Genomic DNA, 21,805 nt, shown 5'->3' with positions numbered 1-21,805 from the left:
TCTGCAGAGATGCCTGACACAAAGGAGTCTCCAAAGTAGCAAAAAGTAACCCTGCATAATAGTGTAAACAGGGCAGCACCAAGAATTCCAAATGTAAGTCTCACACCATTTCAAAGACTTGGCAAATATAAAACAAAGGGAAGAATGACCCGATCATAAAGGTTTAAATTACAAAACATGATTTTAAATTTATCATTAAAACTGTTTTCTTCCATAATGTGCATATGTAGTGTAAATAAGCATATAATCAGTATGATATCTCCACCATTGCACTGTTTTTTGTTTGCAACAATAGAAATATGAATTTTCAAAGAAAATTCCTAGTCATGTGTTTTTAAGAAACAAGAGCAAGGTCAGGCACATTCCAAGCGAAGCGTGCACAGAGGCCAACTGCACTCCCACCTTGTGGGGAGCTCGTTTCCACAGCCTGTGCTTCAGGTTTCCCTAAAAGTCCGTTACTAATCTTAAACAGTCGTCTCACCTACTTTACAGGCAAAATTCTTAAACTATATACTTTTTTCTTTTTAATAATATGAGGTACCTTTTTGTTTGGTTGTTTGTCACTTTCCTGTGGGAATACACAGAGATTTCAGACAAATGAAGCATGACTTCTTTGTCTTACAGGCCAGATACTCACTGCAACAGTTCATAGAAATGAAAGTGAAGCTATTTCTTTTCTAAGTACATTGAAAAAAAAAGTCAAAACAACAATAACAAAAAACCCACCCCATCCTATTCAACATAATTTTGCTTCCAGTGCAGGTGGATTAATTCACTAGTCAACATCAGTAGGGAGGGTCGTCAGGCTCAGGCAGACACTTCCAGCCTCTCTAGACTGTCCGGCTTCTCCTTCCAATGGGGCACTCATCGAGGTAATTACATCATGCTACCAGCCAGGTGGGGCTAGACTCACTTACTTGACCTTAAGGTACAGTACCAAAAGGTGTACAACAAACTACTGTTGGAGACATTTGACTATGGCCTCTGGTTTTGCACCTATAGCAGTAATTGCATTTTCCAAATACAGAAAAAGATGGCTTTTCAGCGATATTTTTACTGTAAAATACTAGGATGTATTTTTAAATCTGTAATTTGAAAATAGTAATATTATGACATTATGTATTACAGAGCAGTCTCCTTGAAAAGGGGAGTTACAAGTTTGATTGACTGTTAGAATTTCAGGTAGTATTCCTAGAAGTGACAAATATTTGTAGCTATTTTTAACCTGCAAGGAAGGTGGATCGCGAATGACTAATTGTCCATAGAAACTGATTGACCTTGTAATTTCATTAAGATAAAAATGTAGGCTGATCTCTAAATTGGATATTGCATATTTTCATCATTTTTATTAATGAAATATAATTATAACAAAATAATCTTCTATGCTTCATAGCAGGAACAGAAAACTAGGGTCTATTTTAAGCATAATCTATCAGTCAAAGAAGAACTGCAACAAAGAATCTTAATTTCTCTAGAAAAAAAAGTGGTCTAAATAAAGCCTGCCAACTTACACTGCTTGCAATTTTTTTAGTTAGGTTATTTCCCCCACTTTTAACTTATCCCCTGCACCCCTTTGTTACAGCACATCAATTGTTGCTGTTCCTAAATCCAGTGGCATTTAAAAAATATATTGCAATGAAGTGGGATGTATCACATATTGAGCTCTGAGGTTCCAGCTGAATTCGGGGGCCAGTGTACGCCAGTTAGCTCTCAGCAGTGAATCTCTTCTCTCCCTCTCTTTGAAAGCACACTGAAGACACACTGAAGCGCTTTGTTTTGTGCTTTCCTCCATGTAATATTTTACTTCATTGCCAACTGCCCAACTGATTTAATCGATAAAGCCAACACACATAATTTTATTTTTTCCTCTGGGCATTATTAGTTCAGCAAACTGTTCTTGGCTTTAACACAATTAGAGGTCTCCAAAATATTCCAGTCCATAAAAGTTGTGAATACTGTTTCGGTAATGTTCAGAGACAACGTTCTTCAGCTGGCCTGTGCTACTGCAAAAGCCTGAAGGAAAAGATAGGAAGGCTTTGGTGTGCACATGACCATAGGATACCCCAAAGGCTGATGGGAAGGGTGTTTCCTAACTGCAGTTGCTCTCCTTCGCACCCCAGGAGTGGAAAGCAGAGCCGCTCAGCACACTTGCTCACACTCTCCACCCTCACTTTTCAGTTACCAGCTCAAGGATCCAATAGAGTCTGTTCCTTATACTTTGGGGCAGGAAGTTGGGCCTTCCCACTCAGTCTACGCTGGCTTCCCCATGTATTTTGGCAGAGAGTATGGAGTCTATAGATCAGCTATAGAATGCCACACTAGATCCTCATGTCAGAAAGGTGTACAGTCACGATCTCCCTGATGGCTGTTCCTAGAGATAGCTAGGTCTTTTAAGATAAGACAGAGACAAACTTGTTTTCTTCATAGCACAAACTAAAATTAAAACACATTTATATTATTCTATGTTGTATTCAAACAGGCAATTTAAGTCAACACTCATCCACAGGTTTGATCAGACTTGGCCCAGTGCTTTCAGAATATGAAGATAACCGGGTGGTCTTGCCCAACGCTGAACCATAATACATAGAAGTGGCATCGAAGAGGGTTCTAAGTATCACAAGCTCATATACTTTTCATTAAGTGGATTAATATTAGGATAGACTTTAAAATAAGTTTAATACACTAAATTGAAATCTAATCTTTGAAATCTTCTTTACAATTGTCATTAAAATATTTAAGGTTGAGCCTTTGCACTCAGGGAGGCAAAGGCAGGAGGATCTCTGTGAGTTCGAGAGGCCAGACTGGTCTACAGAGTGAGTTACAGGACAGCCAGAGATACACAGAGAAACCCTGTCTCAAAAAAAAAAAAAAAAAAGAAAAGAAAAGAAAAAGAAACAGAAAAGAAAAGAAAAAGAAAGAAAGAAAGAAAATAAAACAAGAAAAAAATAATTGAAGTTTGTTCAGTGGTTCTCAGATATTTTGTCTCAGTTCCCCTTTAACTCAAATGATACTGGAAGACCCTAAAGAACATTAAGTTAATTCTGTCTGTCATTATTTGTTGTAGTTATTGTAATATCAGAACTAAAGATGCTGAGGCAGGAGGATTGAGAATTTGAAGTCAGTTTGGGCTTCATAGCAAGATTTTGTCTCCCTCTGGGAGAGGGGGAGACAGAGACAGAAAGAAAGGAGGAAGGAATGAAGGGAAGAAGGAAACTAAAACTGAGAAAATAACAAACAAATTAATAAACCCATTATCAGTGTCGATTTGTATAAAAACAATAACCATTTTTTTTTTAAAAAAAAAGCATGGTTAGTCTGGTAAATTTGCAGATCTCTCAATACAAGATGGCTGGATTCTCATGTTTCTGTATTTAGTCTGTTATCTGTGTTGTTTAGGTTGAAACAGAAAATTCGACCCCATAGAGATTAAATATTTGGAAAGGGAAGAATGTTTTATAGTCTTTTCAAGTAATTGTGTACATCTTCTCTGACTTTGTACTAACCTTAGCGGTAGAGGTGTTACACGTTGGCTTTAGCGTGGAGTCTGTGCACCAATAAATTCTCTATGTTTCAGAACTTACAGTGTAAGCATTTGTGTATCCGGTTGGTGCGATGAATAACCATACCAGCTCAAGAACACCAGTTATATTTTTAATAATTGAAAAAGGGGGAAACTCACGCTAATAGAGAGAGAGGTCCGAAATCCGAAATGGTCCAGCAAGCACAGCATAGAGAGCGCACGCACCTTTCACTCCTGTTTTTCTACCTAGCCTCCAGGTGGCCACACCCTAGCCAGATGTGATTGGTTGAGCTTTCCCATGATCTCCCCCTTTTGTCTAAACAAGATTGAACCAAACCCAATACAACTATATACAACAGGAACATATGCCAAATATAAAATTATAAGCAATAAACAATATTAAGCAAGAAACGCATAACAAAAGTTTTACTAAGCATTCTATTTCAAGGAGTCTAAATAATGTATTGAAATTAAGTTTAGCTAAATCATGAGGAGGGTAACTACAATTATCTAATCTTTAACTCCATCAAAGATCTGAGAAGGGAAGTAATATTACTTGAGTAAACAGGAAGTACAATCGAGAAACTTCCAAAATGTGCAGAGACAACTGACTACCTGGGCAATCGCCCAAAGTCTCATTTGTAATGTTGAGGCAACCAACTTTGGCTAAGGCCTAACATAATTGACATACCATTTTTAAAGGCAAGAAACTTTTTAGAACTATCTTACCCTGTCTTAGCAGGATATGACAGTCCTGTTTTATCCATTTACGGATACTCTGTATCTCTGTCAGTGGTCGAGGTATGTATGAGCTTTTCTTTGTCCAAAGGCCAGTTCTGCCAAGAAGAAAGGCTCCAGGTGGAGTGTCTTTGGTACTCAACATTCTCTCGGGAGTAGATTGGGTTGCCTTAAAAAAGGCAAATAACTTCTCAAAATAATTGTGAAAACAGTTTTGACCTTGTAGAGCCCTTGAAATGGTCTCCGTGCCCTCAGAGCCTCTGAACATAATCTGAGATTCACGAATTTTAGCTGGAACAACAGAAAGTGCCATCTTTTGTCAGTGAGTCTCTTTGGAAACAGATCCTTCACAGTTATCTGTGAGGTCTGTCATGTGGAGCTTTTTATTTTTAACTATTGGAATGTCAATGCTTTTTGTAACCAGTGGGAGTAGTTCCATGTTGCCTCTGTAATAATTTCTGTCTTGCTCAGCTTCTACCCAACATGCTTTCTTGAGAGAAGAGAAGGGATGGAGTTACTAGTACAGCTGTTATAACAATGTGAGCCACTGGTAGGGTGTGATGTGTTCCACATCGCCAGTTACGGTTCAAAATGGGAAAAAGGCTGGGAACTACTGCATCAGACCATCTTACTTATGTGGATGGGTAAGCAAGTAGTTGGTCACCAGGAGCCATCTTCAACGCCTCTGCTTTGAGTACCACTGTAAGGGAGAGTGCTTAAAGAAAGGAGGAGCTTAGAGTCAACCACAGGGCAATCAACATCATGTGACAGGCTACTACAGTGGAGGCCTTCCAGGGAGGCAAGCCAGTTTGTCTCAGCCACCTTTGGCTGCATTCTTAATTTCTGTGGTTGCACCAAAAGAAAAGCCAGTGCTAGAAGAACTAGTCTTCTCGTTGCCAAGAAGCAGTTTGCATCACCTGTTCGGTGTTTGTGAAAGCATAGCATTGGGGAAAGCAGAAGCGGGTACAGAGAAACCAACAATGAACATCATAGATTTAGTGAAAGATCAAAATAGCAGGATGACTCAGAGAGAGGCCGCTTACCAGTGTCGTCCTTTGATGTGGGGTGGGACAGTCGTGCTCAAGTACTTACTTGGGGCAAGATGGAACGTTCTGTAAATCTGGAAATAGTTGGCCATGGTGGTGCACACCTGTTATCCCAGCTTTCTGGAAAGAGAGGCAGGCAAATCTCTGAGTTCAATACCACCCAGTCTGCACAGGCCAACCAGGTATATGTAGAAAGACCCTGTTTAAACATAACCAGTACAACAAAAACAGCTGGGAAAGGTTTGCAGGTGACCACAGGAGCCATAAGGAAAGGAAGCAGCCTTCTCCAGAATGCCACTTCTGGGTTTTCTAGGAGAAAGACCCTGAAAATCTTACACAACTACCTTGTCATTCTTTGAACTTACCCCAAATTCTCTAGAATAGAGAACATAACTGAAGAGTTGAAAGGATGGGGTGAAGAGAGCACACGAGGAAAGGGTGGGGTGAAGAGAGCACACTAGGAAAGGGGCTAAGGCTTACGTGACTAAGTCTTCAAGCAAGATCTTCAGGCACATTTTGTTCACTCGGTTGGCTGTAGATTCCTCAAGTGTCTGCTCTCTGGGCTGTGGTCTGGTTACAGGAGCTAGAGTGATGGGGAGAGACAGATTATATGAGTGAATAAGAAATCAAAGGAGCCTACTATGGTAAAATTAAAAATTTTTACCTACAATGGTAGAATTTAAAAAGTAAAGATGAAGCATACAAGAGAATGACAGCAAAAAGAGTCCAAGAACACAGCAGAGTGGTGGTGGTAGTGGTGGGGAGAGATAGCTCAGCATTAAAGGCTTTCTGCATAAAGACCTAAGTCTGCAATCCCAGCATCCATGAAAAACCAGACCCACTAGCACATACCTACAACTCAAGCACTAGGGGAGAGATGGTGGAGACAGAGGATGCCTAGGGGTTCACTGACCACCAATCTAGCCAAAACTGTGAGCCACAGGGTCAGTGAGACCCTGTCTTATAAAATAGAGAACAACAGAAGAAGACAGCCAACATTAACCTCTGGCCTATGCCCCCCATAGGCACACACATATCACACACACATATACACCATATACAAAGAAAAAGAAAAGAAAGGAAGGAGGGAAGGACTGGGGAGAGAAAGGAAGAAAGAAAAGGAAAGGGTAGTGAGACACAGGGCCTATCATAAAAAGAAGCTGTATTTGGATAGTTTTGTGCTTATAGTAATAATAATGTTCTCACATTTAAATTAAGTGCCTTTTGAGAATTTTGGTTTGGCTCAGCTGAGGTTAGGAAATACATATTAATGATGGGAACATTTATGATTTCATAGCATGTGCCAGAGATCTTGGCCCTTTCATCTTTCAGTCAAAGGTGAAAAGGAAGGCAGGATGCCTGAGAAGGGTGGATCTTAGTGGAAGCAAAGGGAGATAAACAGTGTATAGAATTGGTGTCCAAAAACAGTGCAAATAGAACCTGGAGAGACAGCTCAGCAGTTAGGAGTGTTTCCTGCTCCTGTAGAGCGGGCTCAGTTCCTGGCACACATGCTGAGCAGTGGTTCAGAGGTCTAAAGGGGAATAAAATAAAAGTTCCAATAGAGCTGTAGTTTTTTTGGAGGCCTGATGAGAAAATAGGGCTCCTTTTAAACTTGTACACATTACCCACAGAGGAATTCACAAAGGTTCTTGATCTTTAAGGCTGACAACATATTGTAATGCCCTGTGCCTTTCTTGAATTGTGGCATCCCCAACTTTCGACTCTTCTGCCCCCCTCCCTACTCTTTTTTTTTTTTTAGATTTATTTATTTATTATGTATACAGTGTTCTGTCTGTCTGTATGCTTGCAGGCCAGAAGAGGGCACCAGATATCATTATGGATGGCTGTGAGCCACCATGTGGTTGCTGGGAATTGAACTCAGGACCTCTAGAAGAGCAGTCAGTGTTCTTAACCTCTGAACCATCTCTCCAACCCCCCCCCCCCCACTCTTAAGGACATCAGGTGTAGCCAGAAAATGCAGATTGGTCTCTTTATTTTGAGGTCAGTGGTTAACAACTGTATTTTCACTTAGCATGAACCCTAGCATATCCAAATGTTCTGGCATTAAGATGCCTATCCCCAAAATAGAAAATTAACATGGAAAAATTATAAAAAGTCTATTTCTGCTACTATTTGAGAATCTTTTCTTGTATGTTATTTATTTAAATTGGTCATAAGAGCAAAACATGAAGTAGCTGAAATACATAAGAATTTATAGATTTAGGTGATCCTGGACAGAGCACTAATCCCTGACTTCCTCCTCTGTAACAGGGCAAGGTTGAGGCTGATGGCTTATCAGACCCTGGTGTTCCTAATGACCTTTGACCTAACTATACCTTTACCATTATATTCTGAAGTATGATGTCTCAGACACAGGACATGCTGCTCAACTCCCAGAAGCCCCAGAATCCTTGCTGATCGTTGTCTGGTTAAAGTCACCATTGTACTTGACCTATGCTCCCAGCATTGTTAAGAGTTTTCACCTTGCCGGGAGATGGTGGCGCACGCACGCCTTTAATCCCAGCACTCGGGAGGCAGAGGCAGGCGGATCTCTGTGAGTTCGAGACCAGCCTGGTCTACAGAGGTAGTTCCAGGACAGGCTCCAAAGCCACAGAGAAACCCTGTCTCGAAAAACCAAAAAAAAAAAAAAAAAAAAAAAAAAAAAAAAAAATTTCACCGTATCAACACATTTACTTCGTGGACATACAAAATATAAAAATAAACTTAGCTTTAAAACAAAAACCAAAAACTGATTCCCTGGGGCTGGGGAGATGGCTCAGTAGTTAGAGAGCACTTGCTGCTCTGCAGAGGACTCAAGTTCAGTTCTCAGCAGGGAGCTCATAACCACCTGTGACTGTGACTCCCAAGGATACAATGCTCTCTCCTGGCTTCTGTGGGTATCTGCATATATGTAACATACACAGACACACATATGCATACATATATGTAAATAAAAATAAATCTGAAAATTGCCTCCCAACGTTTGTTTTATTGCTGGTGTGTACACTGCATGTCACAGAATGTCCACGTTGCTTATCACAGAACGTGTCCTGTGCTTTGGAAGTGCACGTACTTCATAAAATGAAAATACCTACTTTGAAATTTCCAAAATGTCTTCATATCTGTTACTTCATGTGATTCTCTATAATAATGTGAGATTGCTAACAGAAAGTGGGTGTATGCAGAGGGATAAGTAACAAGTTCTCAAAGCTCTGTATATATGTTTAATATGTATCCTTGATCAGTGGTAAAAGAGGTGCCAGGTTATTTGTTGGAAGACTGACCTCAGACATGTGAATGAAAAACACCTACTCACACACTGCACATATGGCTCCCAAGTGATCAAACGTCTTTTACATTTTAAATTGGACATCATCTTAACTAGAAATCTCATGCTGCCTCTTTACCTTGCAAGAGATATGGTCATGGAATGGTCTCAGATATGTTTTTAAATTACACTTTATTCCTTAAGCATTTCCCTTTTTTTCTTATGACCTCAATATATGTTATTTGCTAATATGTCTTTTAAGACATTTTCCTGAATGTAGATATGTGCAGACAGTGCGATTATAGATACACAAAATTTTAAGCGTTACAATATCACATCAATGCATATTAACAACATTGAAATTGTACCTACCTCTGTTCACTTTCATATGTCCAGTGGTTCTCTAAATTATTAGAGAATTAATAGTCATTTTCTATTTTCTATTATGACTCCAGTCACCCATTGGTCCTTCTGCCTCTCTGATTCTTAGGTTCGTACGCATAAAACAAAGACTTTCAGATGAGTCGTAAACTCATTTGCTTTTCAGATGTTGTCTGGTGTTTAAACACTGACATCAAAGCAAAGAGGCAATTAGCAGTGTTCATTTGGTCTGGAGCCCCGTTGCCTGAATTGCTATAGTTTTCCTTATGCTGAAAGAGAACTGTGTGTTACATCTTGCATTTGTCTATAAAGTGCCTTTTTCTAAAGCAGTTAACACACAGACATGTGTTTGGGCTCAGTAACCACAAGGAGGCATGGAAGCATCTCTCAAAATCTGCCAAGTTATTTTAGTTGTTAAAAGAGTTCTACCTTTGGTTCTTGAATTCCTAACAAGCAACTGTGCCTACCTGTGAGGACACATGTCTTTCCAGTTCATGCCTGGATCCATTGTTTTAAGGCCTGAAATTAAAGCAGAAGTTATTACTTATTTTGTGAGTATTTCTGGGCAGTGGTAACACTTATGTGTTTTCCCTCTGTCCCGTCTCCAGTAAAAACAAAAAGAACCACAGGACTTTTTTAGTACCGACAGAGTAAATGCCTTGACCTTTCTTGCCCTTTGAAGGTTAAAAGTTCTGACTGGGAGCAGAGGGTGCTTTTTTTGATATGTGAGTTCTTAAATACATGCTTCTGAGAGCAAGGGGTTTGACTGAACTGTGTAGAATGATTCTGGGACCCAACTTCAAAGTGCTGCATGATTTTAAAGCTAAAACAATCCCTTAAACCTGACCCTAACATCTTCAGACGTCCTTCTGAACATTCTGTTAAATGTCAGACGTTTTCTCCATGCATTTGTGATCTTGATTCGCGGGGGCTTGATTGGTATTGGAAGAATAGCAACCTCTGTTGCAGAAGATGCCGTGTAGCACATCTTCCACGCTTAGTCCTTGAGAAACGCAGACTACGTTCTTAGGATTTTATTGTTTCTACAAGATGCTGCAGAGGAGACATTTTGCAGACTGTGACATTTTGAAATTCTCATGTGTGCTATATTGATGTACGATTTCTATTTTGACACTTTGCCTTTTAGGATATGCCCAGCCTGTGCGAAAACACATTTCTGATTTGGACATACAGCAGAACATGCAGCTGGGGAGGCTGTGTGACATCTTAGGTACAGTAAAGAGTTTTACATCAATGACTGTCTGCAACTTTTGGGTAGATATTGGTAAATATTTCTTTTTTTCCCCTCCCTCTACAAGGAAAGAACTTAGCTTTCTAACCTACTTGCAAGGTAAATAATTATTTTGTTTTAGTAATAGGTTTACAGTGAAGTCAACGTGAATTTTAAAATGTTTAAACAATTATTATTTGGATAGTTTTCTAAATTCTTTTTTGAATAACAGTTTTTCTCTGATAGACTCAAATCATTTTGATGTATTGATTCCTTCCAGCAAATTGGGTCAAAACTCTCTATTTGTCAATATTGTCTAGCCTGTCTTCTGTGCAAGCAGTAGGAAGACTGAAGATTGTGTTTTCATTATAAGAGTAAGAGAGAAGCAAAGACAGATTCAGAAAACATGGAGTGCCTTGTGGGGAGTTCTTAGAAATCCAGGCCCTAGGCAGATGGAAATGTCTTCGCAAAAGTTAAACTGGTACTGTTTCAGTCAGCCCTCAGCCTCAGACTGGGTCCAGGAGAGAAAATAGATGACTGCTAAGGTTGCAAACCTGGCTGAAAGAAAAGATACAGATTACAAAGCACATGCAATAACATCAGTCAGTTTGTGAGGAACTGACCCCAAATTAAGGGTTAAATAAAAATTGAATTTTTAGAAGTTAACAAGGACTTCTTTGTTTTGTTAAAATATAATTGTTTTGGCCCTTATTTAAGCAATAGGAGGAAGAATTTTATATTATCAATGGCCAGCTGAGCTGGATCCCTGGAATGACATACTTTATATGATTCATAGATATTTCAACATCATTATTATTTTATAAATGCCATTTGGTAACAAAAATACATCAGTACTAGAAATTTCCAGTGTCATAAAATAATAATAGCATAATTGCTTTCATCTGTTATTTAGGTGCCCAGGCTGCGCTTCTGCATTACACAGCAACAAGCCCTTCAGTGATGTGAGATTGATTTGTGAGCACTGAGCTCTTCAACTAAAAGCCTGGCTGGCTGGGACCACTGAGGTGCAGCAGAGGGCAGACTTTACTCTGATTTATTTGAATTAATTTTTTTCCTTAGCTTTTTATATACCCTTCTATATACAGTACAAACCACCACAAAGGAGTATCTTTATAGAAGTTTCTCATTATAGAGAAAAAGTATTAGGCTACTATTTTTGATAATCCAATAATTCAGTATGTACCTACAAAGAAAAATTTGCAACTCCAGTCATTTCTGAGCGATTGTGCCTTTTTCTGGCACATTATCATTCTGACGCAGCAGTGTGACCACACAGCCTCTTCAGGAAGAGATCAGGGTAGGGGGAGCTAGTGAAGGTACAAATGCTTTAAATAAAAGTAGAAAAAGAAAGGAGAAATGATAAATGACCTGGGAGGAAAATTAAAACTTCTTTTATTCTGTTAATTACTAGTAAGAGGTATTGGTTTTCCTGCTTATTCAGGAGGGAAATAAAGATAATCTGATCAGACCGCTAAGACTTGCCACTGGATATCGGCTGTGATGTCAGGGTGGTCAGGTAGAGGCCCCACAGATAGTATTTTCCCTTCTGGGTAAGTAGAGACTTTAACTACCAATCAAAGAAAGTTCCATCTTCATAGCAGCTGCTTTCCATAACTACCTGTCAATTAATTGTGTTTGTAGATTCACAGTGAACTCCCACTCCACTGGATATTAGAGTTAGGGATACATATAGCTCTGACAAAAATGAACAAGAAAAATGACACTATCAACCTGATTTCTTATTATTTGAAGCCTAGAGATTTCTTTCCAAGTAAAATTCATTTTCTGCTACTATAGCTGTTTTTTTCTGTTTATATCCTATTTCTTTATGCTTTTCTTAAACACACACAATAACAACACATATTTATATTTGGTTTTTAGACTTACTAGTTTGATAAGACACTAGTTTCTTCCCCCAAATACAAGACTAGCAATAACTAATGTGATCAGTCAGCAATTGGATACAAGGTATTCAATTACTTTCTGTTCAGCTAATTTATTTTGATGTTTATATGGCAATCTAGTTTCAAAGTAAAATTAGAGCCCTTAACTATTTAGCACCTCTACCAGCCTTTTCTTGGGCCAGTTCAAAAGACACTGTCTCCACAAGGAGAGACTTCTACCTGCCATGTCACTAAGTGAGGAGAACAACCATCTAAACCCCTTCATTCTTCTGAACCCCAGCCAACCCCAGCCAACCATAAGTGCTTACTGAGTAGTTCCTATGTAGTCTACTGTACTGTGATCTGGGTAAAGATATATAGAATTTAAGGAGCTTGGTGAATGCTGAGGATGTAGTTCAGTTGGGAGAGTGCTTGCCTAGCATGTGTAAACCCTTGGGCTTGATCCCCAGCACTGAATAAACCTGACCTGGCCATGCAAACCTACAACACCACTACTTAGGAGGTGGAGATGGAGGATCAGGAGTTCGAGGCTAGACTCTATTACATAGTGAGTTAAAGGTCAGCCTGGGCTACATAAGACCCCCATTTCAGGAAAAAAATATGAAAAAGCTTGGATTGATAGATTGAAAAATTATCAGAGACTGCAGATGACACTACTTCTTTATATTAAGTCAAGGGATTGGTCAAAATGAGCCAGGCACAGAGGACATGGCAGAGAGTCATTGTTAGCTGTGCCATTCGGTCAACCCTTCCTGTGTGCCTGATACTGTACCAAGAATATTTTTCTTTTCATTTAATACTCCAGATCTCTATGCCTCAGTGATTCAACCCCACATTTACAAATGAAGAAACCAATGCTTAGAAAAGTTAAAATAATGTGCCCAGGGCTCTAGATAGCTAAACTAGAATTTAATCAGCCCGTGTGCTGTGTACTCTGCCAAACTAAACAAAGCAGTCTGGAAACAGCCTTCTGACCTTGCCAGCCAGCCAGCCAAGGTGACACTTCCAGCCCTCCCTCCTCTGAACTTCCCTGAGAAGCTGGTCTGACCTGTGTGTTTGAAATGGTTGCTTCCCAAAAGCATTTCTCAGTCACTTTGATCTCTAGATTTCCTGGAGTGTTGAGCCAAGTGCTTTGTTCCTATTTGTATCTAGATTAGTTAGTTATTTTATGAATGAATTAATGGCTCCATCAGATGCAAATTTCTATCCATATGCCCTTAAAATGTTCTGCAGCACAGAGTAAGTAATCTCATCTCAGTATCCCATTTGGACCAGATATTCAATTAGGACTTTTTATATGTGTGTGCTAAGAACATTTTGAGGAAGAAAGCAGTTGGGGCAGTGCTTTCTCTGGACCAGGAATCACCAGATGTGCTACTGAAGAAATATATTCCTCTCTGGGACCGGAGCCAGGACAGGGTGGCTTCCTGAAGGAATCACTGCTGGTCATAATCAGCCCATTTATTCTGTCAAGACCTTCCCTGAACTGGCCCTGTCTAATCCAAGCAGAGAATGCCACTGAAATTTCATTGGCTTTCTAAAGCTAATAGCTCTGCTTTATAATTTGCCGGCCTGAATGGAACATTCCCAATGATGCTAAAGGAAATGGTTTAGTTAGATCCCTGTGCGTTATCCGAAAGTTTATTCCATGTTCCCTCACACAGTCTTCCATATTTTGTTGATGGTATCTTCTTTTCTTTAGAGAAATGACAGGGTACAGAAGGGCTGCTTTAGATTGCTGATACACATGCGAAGCCAATCTAAATTAACTCTGGCCTGGCTTTTGGATATGCTCTTTGTTTTAAACTACTGTAACAGCAACTGGATGCCAGAGTTCATCATGTCATTTACCTTTATATCAGTAATTAACATTGTGGCCATTATTTCCTAGACGCCAACGTCAGTGTCATCTACATCTGCTCCCATCCTATGAATGATGAGTTAAGGCTGTACTACAGAAAGCTCCTGAGTCTACAAGCAGCTGTCAAATCGGGGTTCTACGAGGATAGGAGTGACCTGCAGAACAGGTTCAGAATCATCACCCCTGAAGCTGTAAACATCTTCACTGTGAGTTTGTCTTCTAATTACTATGGCTTCGGGGATGCAGTAAAATTAAATTGGAAATTTTATAACTTGCAACGCTCTGGTACACATCAGTGAAATATTATTGCAAGTTTAACAGCTTTGCTGATTAGACTACTAGTTGGACTGTAGGAAATAAATACCACAGTTTAACTTTCAGACTTAGCTGAGCTGCCCCTGCCCAGTTTCTCTGTGGCTGAAGCCTAATTGCAGATACAGGGAGGTCCAATCAGATAGATTTATAACATTCATCACCCTTTTTCTTAATTTACGTGGAGTTTACCGGGACAGTGAAAGGCTGGCCAGGCCTATGTAGGCATAAAATGACTCAGGAAGAGAAACTGGACCAGAGCCTCAATTTCTGACTTTCACACAGGTATTCCTTGTAACTCCATACTTTGGTTTCTTTAGAAACGGATGTTCCACATCACATGGTTCTGTATGAACAAGGTTCACATCTGAACATACTGATTTTTAGTGGGTAGAATGAACTCACATCTGCACAAGAATCGTGAGGGCAGAGTTCTAGTCCAAGGCAGTACAACAAATGACTTGAAAGGGGCTTCTCTACATTTTAAACAGCATCTAATCCCCCCACACACACACATTTTATTATCTAATGGGCTATACAATTTTGAAGTTTGTTTTAAAAAAGAAAGACTCTGCATTTGGTAATAGATAGCACCTCCATTTACAGATGAGGAACACCATAGCCAGCTCTCTTCATATCATCAGAGAAGGTAGTGGCAGGGAAGGGGTTAAACTGAGAAAGAGTAAACTTGCCCAGGCTGCAGGGAGGAGTGCTTGGAGCATTTTTTTGGCTTTGTGTCTGCTCAGTGAAGCACCTTCGGCGTTCATGCAGAGGACGCCTCAGTATTCCTGAGAGTGCTTGCTCAGCTCTGCTTCATTGGCACATGTGGCTGTGGAGAGGAGGACAAGTACCAACGATCACAACTTACTTATACTCTTGGGGTCTTTCATACCCTCCATCAAATGTACGATCCCATGCCCTCAATGGCACAGCTGATGTAGATGTTAGGAAGCAAAGAAGAACAACACCAAAACCCGGTTTTGTTTAAACTGTTGATATTCTCAGAGCCAGAAACTCAAGCAAACACTGGCTAGCTGCCAGTAGAGTGTGCACATATCTGAAATGCTTGTAGACACTGAAGAGGCATGGACAAGGATAAGGACAGTGGATAAAGTAACATTTATCAGATTCTTAGCATGCATTTTCTCATTTGAGCCTCATACAGTGTGGCAACACAGAAATCAATGCTTTTCTTTTATTGCTGCAGAAACCAAAATTCATTTTCTAGTTCAATGTCCGTGGTAGGGCCAGATTGTGAACCAAAATCTGTCTCCTCTAGGTCACTACTACACATGGGAATGATGTTTTGTTTGTGGATGACTCAGTGGCCTTGGGCAAGCCTCCTTAGCTTCCTTGTCCTCTGCTCTTCAGCTATGAATGGGGGTGATGGATTGGATAATTCCAAAGTCCTCTCCAAGTTCATAGTCCTCATCTCTGAAAAGGTTGCCCTAGCAGTGCCCTTTCCCGCTTCCAGGCTAGAGCCAGGCAGCTGGCACCCTTGACAGCCTGAGCTCAGGCCAGTGCAGGTTTGCACTGTTGTGAGCAGAAACAGGTAGGTAAGGTTTGAAGTACTCAATATTGCTGTTTGGAGCTGAAATTCAAATTATTTGAGTGATTAATCACTCATAGGCAATCAACTTTTTAAAACACAAAAATTAAACTCTTGCTTTCAAATCAGTTCTGTTTCTGTTTAGCTATTGCTTTATTTCTTTTTAATGGGTCTGAGAGATTGTCAGTGCTGATTTTCATCCAAATGGATGGCTTTGAGGAGATTTTTTAAAGCGTGCCAAAAATCTGTTTGTGAATCTCTCCAAGTTACTATGTAAAACTAGAATCTGTCATAGTAAGTGTGCTTGTATAAACTAGAATGTGTCATGGGAAGTGTGCTTGTATAAAAGGCATTGTGTCTATTTTGAAGCATTTTAATGTTTGTGAGGACATTCTAAACAACTATCTTTGTCTCAGGTCAAAAATAAGAAATAAGTGATGGTAAAAATGAACGTAGCCATAAGAAAGGGCATTGGGAACATTCTAGATCTTTGTCATCCATGGTTTTTTGCTATCGGGAACTGAGGATGCTGACTTTCTCTAAATGATCTCACAAGACCTGAGGTCAACAGCATGTCCTCTGCCATCCTCACTCACATCTGAATCTTTATTAAACACCTACTGAACATAATACTATGGTGCCATCATGCCTGAAGACTCAGACATGCCCAGAAAGACATGGAGCTAGAGAGAATACTTGTCGACAGGGATACATATATCTAGAGGAGACAGAACTGTACCCTGGCTGGACAGGTACTCAGATCTTGAATTTGACTGAAGTATCTGCTTTTCCATCTTCACAGTTCATAAACCCACAGACCTTCACGTCTCACTTTGTAAGATGAGCAAAGTATGGTCACCGTAGCATGCCAACTGTGCTAACTGGGTTCAAATCCTCTACTTACTTCATGGTCAGAGCTCTGGAAATTTGGGCAAATTATCTCCATAGCAAGGACGGCTGTATAGATCAAATATGGTGTGACAAAGACTTCAAACTTCTGTCTTAAAGGTTTATTTTATTTTTAATTGTGTATGTATGCATGTGTAGGCGCTTACTGAGACCAGAAGGGGTTGTTGGATTCCTCAGAGCTAGAGTAGTTGTGAGCTACCTGGTGTGGGTGCTGGGAGCTGAACTTGAGTAGTCCGGAAAAGCAGCTCTTACCCAATGAGCTCTCTTTCCAGATCCAGCTCTGTGCTTCTTCATCAATCATCACACTCCCTATTGTAACTCAAGTCAGCAGTTCTGGTGTGCTTCATTTGTTTCACATGTCCACACTGAAGTAGTCTGTGGCAAAAGGAAAGCAATTAAGTGAACAGGAAGATAGGTGATCACCAACCATGGCTGAACACATCTCCCGAGTGAGCAGGAGGATAGGTGATCACCAACCACAGCTGAACATATCTCCCAAGTGCTGGCATTAGCTGTTGTCTAATGGAACAACAGCTTTCCTAAAATGTGCTCTCAGAAGTGCATGTGGAAGGTGAATTTTAATTACGTTAGAAAAGTCCTATTATACAGATCTAAGAGGTTTAGACTCCTCGCTTGGAGGAGTGGTCCAATAGTAAATTATCTGATTTTTCTCGGAGGAGCTCTGGGTTTCTCCCTTTCTTACTGTACTAAACTGTGTACAAGGTAAAACCATTTCCAACACTTTTAAGGGGACAGTTGAGTAGTGTTCAGTGCATTCCTAGTGTACAAACGTTACTACCACCTAAGATCTCAGAACTTTCATCATCCCAGCAGAAGCTCCGTACACGTTACATGCTCTGGCTTTACTTAGGAAGTCTTCCAGAGATGGAAGGACCTTAGAGACTTCCTGTCCAACCTCTCACTTGAATAGAAGGAGCTGAGTTTCAGAAAGGCAGAGTGTTCTATGCCCCAGCTTCTTAACTCTGGGCTGCAAAGTGAATGTGAAGGCTGTGAAAATGTTTCTAAATGTTCTATGACCAACAGCTAACTCAAAATCAAATCCCAATGAATTCAATGTGTTTTTGGTGACACTTGTTTATGTCACTTGACACAAATGCCTCAGTTCTGATCATAACACTCTGCACTGTACATGCCTTCATGGCAAACAAATGTCAACGGAAATGTTGTTTTTATTTATGTGTACGAATGTTTTACCTGCATGTATGTCTCTGCATCACATCTGTGCCTGATGTCCACTGAAGCCAGAAGAGGGCATCAGACCCACTGAAACTAGAGTTTCAGGCACTTGTGAGCCACCATGTGATTGCTGGAACCTAACCCAAGGCCTCTGCAAGAGCAGCAAGTGTTCTTTTTTTTTCTAAGTCTGGAAATTTTTTTTTTAATTGAAAAAAAAATTTTCCACCTCCTCCCTGCCTCCCATTTCCCTCCCCCTCCTCCCGCCCCTCTCCCCATCCCCCCACTCCTCTTCTCCTCCCTCTCCAGTCCCAGGAGCAGTCAGGGTTCCCTGCCCTGTGGAAAGTCCAAGGTCCTCCCCCCTCCATCCAGATCTAGGAAGTTGAACATCCAAACTGTCTAGGCTCCCACAAAGCCAGAACCTGAAGTAGGATCAAAACCCCATGCCATTGTCCTTGGCCTCTCATCAGCTCTCATTGTCCGCCATGTTCAGAGAGTCCGGTTTTATCCCATGCTTTTTCAGTCACAGTCCAGCTGGCCTTGGTGAGCTCCCAATAGATCGGCCCCACTGTCTCAGTGGGTGGGTGCACCCCTCGTGGTCCTGACTTCATTGTACATGTTCTCCCTCCTTCTGCTCCTCATTAGGACCTTGGGAGCTCAGTCCGGTGCTCCAGTGTGGGTCTCTGTCTCTATCTCCATCCATCGCTAGATGAAGGTTCTATGGTGATATGCAAGATATTCAACAGTATGACTATAGGATAGGTTCATTTCAGGTTCCCTATCCTCAGGTGCCCAAGGAACTAACTGGGGACATTGCGCTGGGCATCTGGTAGCCACCCCAAGTTCAAGTCTCTTGCCAACCTTTAGGTGGTTCCCTTAACTAAGATATGAGTTTCCCTGCTCCCCTATCCAACCTTCCTATATCCCCAATCATCCCGTTTCCCCAAGTTCCCCTCATCCTCTCCTTCACACTTTTCTCTCTCCATCACTTAGCCATCCTCCAGCCCCAAACAGTGCCAACTAACACTGCCTAAAACACCTCTGCTCAGCTGGAGACTATGGCATATTATAAATTGTAGTGTTTTTACTTCATGTCTTAGGGTTCCTATTGCTATGATGAACACCATGTCCACAAGCAACTTGGACAGGAGAGGGTTTATTTCATCTTAGAGCTTGTACTCTATCACGAAGGAAAGTCAGTGCAGAAACTGAAAGGAGGAACCTGGAGAGAGGAATTTGAAACAAAGACCATAGAGGACTGCTGGTTACTGGCTTGCTTTCAATGACTTGCTCAACTTGGTTTTTTTTGTTTTTTGTTTTTGTTTTTTATACAACTCAGGACCACCTGCCCAGGGGTGGCATCACCACAGTGAGGCAGTTGTGTCCCACCATGTGATTGCTGGAAACCTAAACCAGGTCCCCTGCAAGAGCAGCAATATGGGCCCTCTCACATCAATCGTCAAACAATAAAATGCTTCTTAGGCTTACTTGCAGGCCAGTCTAATGGGGGCATTTTCTCAACTGAGGTTCCTCTTCCCGGGCGACTCTAGCTTGTGTTAAGTCAACAAAACCTAACAAACACTGTACATACATACTTTTCTGCTTTTATAGGAGTATGGTTTAATTACAGAAATCAGACATTTGATATTTCCCTACCATCATTTCCCAGCAAGTAAGTATCAAATTTGTGTCTTTGCATTACATTCTGTTAAGACTGTTTGATTTTTAAAACTTGCTGTTTGAGGGACTGGAAAGATGGCTTAACTGTTAAGAGCACTTAGTGCTCTTCCAGAGGACCTGGGTTATGTTGCTCATAGCCATCTGTAACTCCAGCTGGAGGGCTCTCATGCACTCTTCTGCCTTCCTTGGGTCCCTGCATAAACAAACATGGTGCACATAAGCTCATGTGGCCATACACCCATACACATAAATAAAAATATATTTAAAATACTGTTGAGTTTCTGACTGAGTTATAGTTTTTCAAACTGTTCAATTAATTTTGGCTTGAGATTAGAACATAATTTCCAGTAATTTCTAAAATGTCCCTAAACACACTTTAGGCATTTTGTATTATGTATTGATGCAAAGTAGCATTTTCAACATTGATAACTATAAAATAAAAATACTGATCAACTCCAAGAAAATATTGACATGTTCTATGCCCTACAGTATCAATATTCAAGGACTTAATTATTCTATAAAAAATGAACAAGCATATAATCTCATTAGTATATAAATTTGCTTTCATCTTTAGTAAGTGATAAAATTATTCATATAGCAAAGAATTGTTTTAAAACAAATTTGTGATTTATTATGAATAAAAGTTTGATTTGTATAACTATTTTATAAATACTTAGAGTTATATAAAAATTTCTCATGGGAATAGGGGTGACAAGCAGGAAAAACTTTAAGCCACCCTGTTCTAAATCACCCAGCATATTGCAGATCCATTTAAGGCTGAGAACTAAGATCTTTCGTAGTTCAAATCTCTTCCTTGCTTGCACACTTCCAAGTTATACCCTGCAACCATTTTTGAACAGGTGCATTGGATATTCTTAAACATGGTCATTCACATTTCTTCACATTTTTGTGTTTAGATAAATTTTCTTTAAAGTTGTACAAGGTGCTACCTTCTAAAACCCCTTGAATTCTTCAAGCATCCAGTACCTTTGCACTGTTTTATTTACATGACATTTTAATGCTCTCTCTCTCTCTCTCTCTCTCTCTCTCTTGGTTTTTCAAAACAGGTTTCTTTGTGTAACAGCCCTGGCTGTCCTCGAATTCTCTTTGTAGTCTCAAACTTACAGAGATCCACCTGCCTCTGCCTCCCTGCTGAGTGCTGGGATTAAAGGTGTGTGCTACCATGCCTGGCTCTAATGGTTTTATTTTTAAAAGAGGATTTTCCCTATAAAAATAATTACTATTATTTATGAATTACTGGACCAATGTTATTCATGTTCATGATCTTATTTCAGCCTTGGAGCAACTCCAGCATACAGGTCTTTTTTTTTTTTTTTTAACTCTAGTTTGACACATAAAGAAATGGGCTCATGGAATCTATGTTATATACAAGTTCATATATATATTTATATACACACATATAAGTAATAGAACTGCATTCAAAGCCAGAAGTACTTGACTACCAACTTCCAACACTTTCTTGGGTTCCATGCCATCATCTCTTTAATAGAATGTAAACTCAGTGTAGCTGTATAACAGTAGACTTAGTCTAAGGTTCTAATATCCCATCCTTAGGCAATGGCTTTTCCATGCCCATCTTCACCTTATAAAACCCTCCCATGCCTCGAAATGCACTTCATCCCCCACTTCTTTTCACGATAATTATTCTGGCATTTATTAAATGCTTACCATGCCCTGCACACTATCACAAGTACTTCACAGTGCATTATCTCATTCAATCCTCACAGCATCCCTAAGGCTGGTACTGTTACACTTATCTTACAGAAGAGGAAATGGAAGCTTCTAAAAAATAATTAAATATGATTAAAATAGGTGGAAAGAGGGAAGAGAGAGAGGAGAGGGAAGGAAGGGTGAAAAAGAGAAAAAAGAGATGGAAGAATGAGAGAGAAAGGAGAGAGAGAATGAGTATGTCTTGTAGGTGCTGTTCCCACTCCTTGAAAGCTAAAACATGGTGTATGAGGCTTGGTGTGTGTTGACCATCTGGCTCCTTTCTACCCTGCTAGATATGAATAGAATTACTTGTCTAATTGAATGAGACCATCAGAGGCACTGTAGAGCCAGGTCTATCTAGTCAAAATAGGATTTTTAAAAAGTTTGAATTGGAAAAGAAATTTGAATCTTGCTGTAATTTTCAAATATTTTCTGTTCCTGAATGCTTTCCAAAGTGTTG

The 21,805-nt window shown here is 40.1% G+C and overlaps 1 protein-coding gene across 1 annotated transcript in view; it reads left to right on the top strand.

The window, feature by feature from the left end:
* Iqch (IQ motif containing H) overlaps nucleotides 1-21,805 on the top strand; it is a 124,086-nt gene that overhangs the window by 24,247 nt on the left and 78,034 nt on the right. Inside the window, exons 6-7 of the mRNA XM_057767644.1 lie at nucleotides 10,101-10,184; nucleotides 14,001-14,176. Coding sequence (XP_057623627.1) covers nucleotides 10,101-10,184; nucleotides 14,001-14,176 — 260 coding nt within the window. The remainder of the gene's footprint in view (nucleotides 1-10,100; nucleotides 10,185-14,000; nucleotides 14,177-21,805) is intronic.

Source organism: Chionomys nivalis, chromosome 4 (assembly GCF_950005125.1).
Source record: "Chionomys nivalis chromosome 4, mChiNiv1.1, whole genome shotgun sequence".
Classification (NCBI taxonomy): Eukaryota; Metazoa; Chordata; class Mammalia; order Rodentia; family Cricetidae; genus Chionomys; species Chionomys nivalis.
This window is presented reverse-complemented; position numbering and strand designations above follow the sequence as displayed.